Below are 7,769 nucleotides of genomic sequence, written 5' to 3' on the forward strand. Positions count from 1 at the left end.
AATAAGGGCATGGAGAATCCACTTGCATTGTCCAGTTGTCAAAATTCAATTACTAGGTATATAAGTACAAAAGAAAATTATGATCTGAAAATGTTTGTTTTTGCTGTACAATTATATTTTCTCCCAAAACATGATAAATGTAAGACACCCTTATTACATCTCTAACTAAATGATGTTTTTTGACAATCCTTTTCTATACAAATGTAATGGAGACCAGTAAATTACTATTATTTTTTTGTATACATCAGTGGATTTGAGTCCATTGATACTTTGCTATATAAATTAAAACACTCTCCCATTGTCTAGACCAGGGGTGTCAAACTGCCGGCCCATGGGCCGGACGGGTCAGGCGGAAGCTGTGCCACCCCATTGCCGGCAATGACAAAACAGTCCCGATATGTTGCGCGACGTCACGTGACGTCACGAGTTTGACATGTCTGGTCTAGACAATGTGGGATTTTTCATTCCACTAATTTTGTAGCATCTGCATATTAGATTGATAGAAAATAACTATTGAAACTAATAGTAGGTTCCAATGTCTCAGGTTTATTAAATCAAATGGGTAAAGCTACAAGGACAGTGCCACAGGGAGGGAGGGGGTGTTCACCCTATTCCATAGCCATCGATGGTAGCAACTAAAGCCCTCAAAAATAACTCTACACGTCCCCCAACTCCATTGCATAATATACTTCCATTGGTGCTCCAGAGAAGCTCAGGGTCGCAACTGGCCACTGTTCGCATAGTCCCACCCATCATCCTGTGCCGAGTGTCCACTGTTTAATGTTGCCTTTGCCGGAAAGAGCACCCTTCTGTCAACCTTGCCTTTCCACCAGTGGGCTGGCACAGCACAGTCGAGCAGCCAACACACAACACAACTGTCTGGGAGTGACTGAAAACCGTGGTGGTTTTGTAGCAACCCAGGCACTTGATGTCCATAAAGTAGGAGTTGGGGCTCTGCACCAGGTGCTTCTTCTTGTGCTTCCGCTTCTCCTCCTTGGGTGAGGGGTGCAGGAGGTCCTTTGCGAGCGTCATGTTCACGTGGAGGCAGCTGCGGACCGAAAGGAGGCTGGCCGGAAGGAGAGCACGCTATATCCGCTGCCAATGTCTCAGGTGTCTCAGAAGCTGAAAATGCTGCTGGTTCAAACAATGTTGTTAACAAATGTAACTAAATATTGACATTGGATTACATCTGGTAGATGATATTTGTCTCCTAACACAGAGCATGTTAGATATTCATCTTTATCAATTCATCCAAAGTTAATATCCCTGCTTCCATCCAATTTTTCCATATCATCTTTTCCCCAATATTTAAAGTTGGGGTCCCCATAAAGTCAATTTAGCAAAGGAAAAAAGGTTGAATATTTTTATTAGACATTATGTTTCATAGTTTTCTAACTAATGCAATTGTTTCCAGAGTTCTAATGTTTTTGTATATTTAGATCCTAAAACTATCCATTCAGCCAAGGATGCTATATATGTATATCCCAAAATTGCCTAAAGTGAAAAATTAACACCAATTGTTGGCTTCCAGTATTTAATTCTAGACAACAGGTAAGCTTGATAATATAGCTCCAGATCTGGAAAACTGAATCCTCCCTCATTAATTGGTAATTGTATTTTCTGTAACAATATAAAGCTCAATGAATCCTGTAGAAATTTTCTAAATGAATTTTCTAAACAATTTTCTGAAAACATTTTCCATATGTAAAAACTGGAATTCCCTTCAGAATATAAATTAATCAGCACTTATTGTTTATTTAAACCTTGGGTAAGGTTTAATGATCCCATCTATTAATATCTGAAGAAATCTCTCTCTAGATTGTATTTATATTACATGTTACTACCTGAATTATGTCCTTTAGTAGAGACAAGCTATATTTTCAATGGATTCAGTACAAATGGAGAATTGATATTCCTTAAATGGACAGCTAACCAGATTTTCACCTATAGACATCAATTCTGATTTGGACTAATAGAGTTGATAGAGTATCCTGCTATATTACTAAAGGCATCTATCTTTTTTTAGCATCAACACTGGCATAGTAGTATAGGTTGATAAATAAACAAAAGAATGTCATCTGCAAATAAAATCAATTTATTTGGTTATGTGCCACTTCATAGATCTCCCAATGTAGTCTAATAGCACAAGTCAAGGGTTCCAGGCAGCTATTAAAAGCAAGGATGAAAATGGACATCCTTGTCTAGTTCCTCCATATAGTGGAAAAGCAGAAGAAAACATGCTATTAACCTTTTAGTTGTGGGTGACTCATAGTATCTTAATCCGTTTTGTGAATTTCAAAGGAAATCTAAATCTATTTAGTACAGCAAACATGCATTTTGTCAAAGGCCTTTTCAGCGTCTAATGATAAAATTGCATATTGATCTTTATTTTTACTCAAGTCTATTAGATCTTCGACTAACCTAATATTGTCTGCTGCTTGCCTAGCTTTTATAAACCCTGATTGATCATTCTTAATAACAAATGTTTGTATTTATTATGTTTTCTAATAAAACGCAGCAGTGGCTTGCATTTATATATGTAGCCATAATTCTGAACTGGGGACCAATGATACATTTTTATTAAAAAATGACAGAGGTCAGAAATCACATCACTCACAAATCTTATAACTTGGGCAAGCATCAACCATATGGTGCCAGAAGGCAATACCTATAAGAAAGTTTAATCTTTGAATTAAAGAGTCTTTGAGAGATGCTTTATGGTAATAATGTGTTGCATTTCTTCAAAACATGATAAGCCGATGGCATTTGATTAATGAGTCTTATATCTTCCCCATTAAGTTGCAATGTGCATAATTTTGATCTATGGAAAGGATGGATTGCAGAATTTTAAGAAATCATCACGGCTTGTACATGATGTGTACTTTCATACAGAATATCCATTGATCTGAAACTCAACCTCCAGAATGGTTATCTGGATACATCCTTCCTTAGCTTTACAATGTTGATTTGAAAGATGAATGCAGACTGTGGACCTTGTAACTCTGACTTCAAAATCTCAATCAATATTTTATACTTTGTGTGGTTTTTGAAATACAAGTGGAGTCTGGAGCATTCTAATCTTCTCACCTTAAACTGAAAAGTCTTTTACTCTTGAATTCTAGCAGCATTTCTTCATGGCAATTTTTAATCAATAAAAACATGCATTGATTTACAGGAATGCTTTTAGTCCTGAGCTGAGATCTCAAGAAGAAGCTAGAAGCCTGTCTGCTAAAGGATCGAGAGATTGGCAAGTTTAGTGATTCACTGAATGAAAATGACTGAATTTGCTTATGGATATATCTGCATTTGGAGCATCTCCATTTTATGATTAAGCTGTAGAAGCTGAGTGCATTGGGAATGGCTTGTAGGCAGCATGGATGGCAGTAAAGCTGAGTTCACTACTTGTCAGCTGCCACCTCAGGCTTGCTTGTGCTTCATTGATATGCGGTGCCAGTCTGCCATAACCTATGAAGAAGGGGGACAAAGGGGGGAATGCTTGGGAAACCAAAAGTAGATGCTGTGCCATCTCGAGAAGCTGCTTCAAGGTCACCCAGCTGGATAGGTAGAAGCTTCTCTACTTCTCTTCTTAATGAAGTTGCTTATTTTTGAAGATAGGAAAGTGTTGCTTGTGAAGTCCAAGAGAAGTGGTGTTTGTGTGTGATGTTTCACTTGAGTTTAGAGAATGTCAGTGCTACCTGAAAGCAGAATATTCTCTATTCCTCTCTATTCTAATTTAAAGTGATTCATTGGAAAGCTCTTGAATTTTGGATAGAGACTAAAGTCCCTAAAGTGAAAATGAAATTGGGTTTATCCTAGAGACAATGGATTGCCTACAAAAAGATTGTGGGGAAAAATTTTAGAACACTAAATTTTAGACAAATGTGAAGAGATCTTGAGTAAGTTCCTAAAAATGACCTGATATATTATGAACATCAGGTTTCATGAAACTGAAATACTGTATATAGCTTTTATTTTATGAGCAACATAATGTTCAGAAGAGTAATACTAGAATCTAAAAACTCCAATATTATGAGGCACTCTTTATTTAATGTCTCTGTCAGGCTGGCATCGAGTTGGCCTACAGATAGTCCAGCAATTTGCCCTCAGGCAAAGCGTTTATGAAAACTTTAAAAATTTAAGCTGCCCTGAGAAATGATTTATTGCTCAGAGTTCTAGAAGTCCAGAGACCCTACTTGTTCTCTATGTCACTTGATCCCATTGGGCATGTATATCCTGGCATCATTTAAGGCAATAGCAGCAAGAGTAACAGAGATCAGCCAAGCAAACTTATTTGATTTCAACTGCTCCGATGAGACAAGACATTAAGGTACTGCTCCAATCTAGAAATCTTCAGTTCAAGGCATCTTGTACCTTAGAATTTTTAAGTCCATGTACATTCCAGTTGATATGTGGATTATCAGGCTTCTTCCTCCGCCTCGTCCCTTTTTCCCTCAGAAACATACTTTTCTTTTTACATCTATGCACTTTTTCTCTTTCACAAAGAGAATGGAACATTCCTGTGGGATGGGGCTGTTTCTATGTACTCTGCTTTACTGTCCATATTGATTATTCATTACAACAAAGGTATCCATTGCTAACTGTTCCCAAATGCTGATATGGGCATGGTGCAATCTCAGCCTTTACATGTTGCATCCAGATGCAAGTATCGAAACCAGAGTTTTGTATCCTGACGCATAGTTTCTCATTTGCTTCCTCTTGCCCATTCCCCATGGATATCTGTGATAGCAAAGGACAATATACAGGCAGTTCTTGGCTTACACCTATTCATTCAGCAACCTTTAAAGTTACAACAGTGCTGAGAAAATGCTTATATGACCTTTCCTTGAAGTTCTGGCCATTGTAGCAACCCCACAGCCACAGGTTCACAATCTGGGTGCTTAAGTGCCCGGCCTTTGATTATGACATCACAAGGAGCCACAGCCACATGACCACCATTTGCAACTTCTCTACCTGCTTCCCTCAAGCAAAGTCAATGGTGAAGCTCTCCAGAAAAGTGTCAAGTTGATCTGGTAAATCACTCCTGTTTTTTCTTCCACCAGCAGCACCCATCCCACCCACCTATGGCCTGTGCTGGCCCTTTCCTGTCTTCCCCTGACTCCTGCATGACCTTTGCCAGCTGTCCCCCCCCAACCTCCCCTGACTTGCACATGGCCTGTACCAGTGGTGGGATTCAAATATGTGAACAACCGGTGTGGGTGTCACTTCCGGAAGTCCATTCTGAGCTTGGGCAACAAAATATTAGCTACCAGTTCTGCCCAAGTGATGCGAACTGGCTGAATCCCGCCACTGGCCTGTACCCTCCATGGCATCCTCACAATACTTACCTGGGAATTCTGCCTCCGCCCTCTTAATGACACATGTGTCTTGAGGTTACAAGAGTAATTGAGACTGCTGGGATTGGCATTGCTAAGCGATACGGCCGTGTGATGTTGTCCGTCACAACTGCATCGCTTAGCGATGGCAGGACCAATCACAGTTATTGTTATAACCCGAGGACTTCCTGTAGTTTGTATTTTGCTGTGTGTTATATTGATTTATATTATTAGAATAAAAATCATTCGTAAAACCAAACACTGTTGCCAAACAGATCTAGCCATCCTTCTTCTTCTTCTTTGCAAAATGTTTTATGTCCTTTTTCTTTTTTTATTTACCAATCTTCCAGATCAAATATGGTTGCTCTTTTTTTTTTTTTGGCTTCTTGCTAAAGTAGTCTGCAAGATCTCAGCAATTTCCAGTTCTTTTTATAGTGAAGTATTTTGCCTGTGAGGATGATCCCCATCAAACATGACCTTTATGAAAGTTTGCATTGCTGTGCTATAAAATAAATATGAGGAACTTGGTTTGAGATTAGCACTGGTGTCAGTCAGAGATTGCTTATGCTGTATCTGCTATACTTCAATCACAGATCGGACAATAAGGAACTCAGCATGTGGCAAAAACTTTGAAGTCAACACTTCCAAGAAACAGCCACCTGTAGTATTAAAATGGGCTTTTTTTGTACTCAGCAGAGCAAACTAAATAAATTAAAAGCTCAATAAATTCCATCTGTTAATTCATTTGGGAGAAATGTTATTTGCTTGCACTTTCCAGAAAATGGAGTATTGTTTTAGTGGAAGTAAATTTCACAGAGGATAATCACCTATGGCATATTAAAGATAAAATTCATTCAGTGTAATTTAATAATATAAAAAGTACAAATACATAATGTAGATAATCCATTATTCTGTGTTCAAGATCCAAATATGTATTTGCAGAGGAGTCCTGTGTGAAGCATGATGCCTCTGACAGCACCAAGAGCCATTCCTCTCTGAGAGTTTGTCATGAAGGCAGCTCTGTCACCCAACAAAAATATTGTCCTTGTGAGCTGATAAATAAAAGATAGGAGTTACCTTAGTTTCCCATAAAAAGATCTTCTCATGAGAGGGGGGGGGGCTGAGTGGATAAAAGAAGAGAGAGTCTAAAAAAATTGAAAGACAACTCTGGTAAGGAAAAGGAGAACTTTGATGGAGGAGATGATATCTGGTAACCAACGCTGGAGTTAGTCAGCGTTGGATATTGAAGACTGATGATTTAGTAAACATCAATGATAGTTAGTGATCCTGAGATGCATTGGGCAGCTGAGTTTGATTAGTTTAGGAAGAGGTTGGGTTAAGATCCTCAGAAATGGAGCAAGACACAATCCAGAGAAAAGTGCTGAAGACTGAGGATCCTGGATGATAGAAGGACGAGCCTACAAGCAGAGATTGAGCTTCCACAAAAATGGGCACACCATCATGGTGGATTACCCCTACTTTTCTAACCTTCTTGTCCTGCCAACTGTGCCAGGCTGTTGTGAGAAAAATGCTCACTTTAAATAAAAAACCTAAGCATTTGGACATAAATGCAATAAAATATACTTTTGGGGGAATATGCTACAATGGTCCCTGGGCTTCTCACCAAGTAACAGCTGGAGAGAGATTGAATGAACCAGCTCTACGGATTACATAGGTTTGGTTTATTATACTTCAAAAAAATAGATAAAAGGAATGTTGTAAACAAAATATGATCCTTCTACTAGAATGCTGTAGATAGATAAGCTGTTAGAAGGAACTCCATGTTATTTTTCACACTAGTAGAATCTGAACTTTCTAGATAATATCAGCATGTAAAATAAACAATATTGTCACATCCCTTCACACCACTCTATTCACACTTAGCTAAGAAGACAGTTGTCTGGTTTCTGCTATCTGTTTCCATTCCAAGGTCATGGTACTGAATTCTAAGCTTCATGCACTATAATACTCGCTCTAAGAAAATATAGGAGTAGAAGCTCTATATAACTGATCAAATGTCCACAAGCAAACTGTTGAAAGAAAAGTCTTCATCCTGGTTCATCCAAGCCGGGGATAAATAAATAACATGGTGACTGCTTTGGGAAGAAGGTTGCAGTTTATTGAAGAGCCAGAAAGATGGTTCTTGCAGAAAAGACCAGAGAAAAGAAAGGGTGAGCACATGTGGCAAGTAGTTTTTTATACCCTCTCTAGCCTTTTGTTTGAAATAGTTTCCTGTTCCTGTGTTGAGGCTTTGTATTTCCTGTGTCACGTATTCTGACCTGAGTCTGGGTGTGCCTTTCTGGTATTCTTGATGGTTGTGAGTTAATCCTACCATGTCCTGTCTCAGGTGGGGTATGCAGATTTTAGGTGTCTTTGTCTTCTTAAGCTTCTAGCTGGGGCCTTTCTGATGGTTTATATCTTCATTTGTATAGAGCT

The 7,769-nt window shown here is 38.7% G+C and overlaps 1 protein-coding gene across 1 annotated transcript; it reads right to left on the minus strand.

Moving 5' to 3' along the window:
* Nucleotides 1–777: 777 nt before the first annotated feature.
* On the minus strand, nucleotides 778–1,032 carry LOC107291505 (40S ribosomal protein S27-like). The gene has a single exon (XM_015820502.1). The coding sequence runs from the start codon at nucleotides 1,030–1,032 to the stop codon at nucleotides 778–780; it is 255 nt and encodes an 84-aa protein (XP_015675988.1).
* Nucleotides 1,033–7,769: the final 6,737 nt, after the last annotated feature.

The sequence above is a fragment of the Protobothrops mucrosquamatus genome, unplaced genomic scaffold (assembly GCF_001527695.2).
Source record: "Protobothrops mucrosquamatus isolate PMUCROS unplaced genomic scaffold, P.Mucros_1.0 scaffold1134, whole genome shotgun sequence".
NCBI classification, from domain to species: domain Eukaryota; kingdom Metazoa; phylum Chordata; class Lepidosauria; order Squamata; family Viperidae; genus Protobothrops; species Protobothrops mucrosquamatus.

What these genes read in the sequence shown, in the direction of transcription:
- LOC107291505 (XM_015820502.1), bottom strand. Translation starts at nt 1,032, where the DNA reads ATGACGCTCGCAAAGGACCTCCTGCACCCCTCACCCAAGGAGGAGAAG.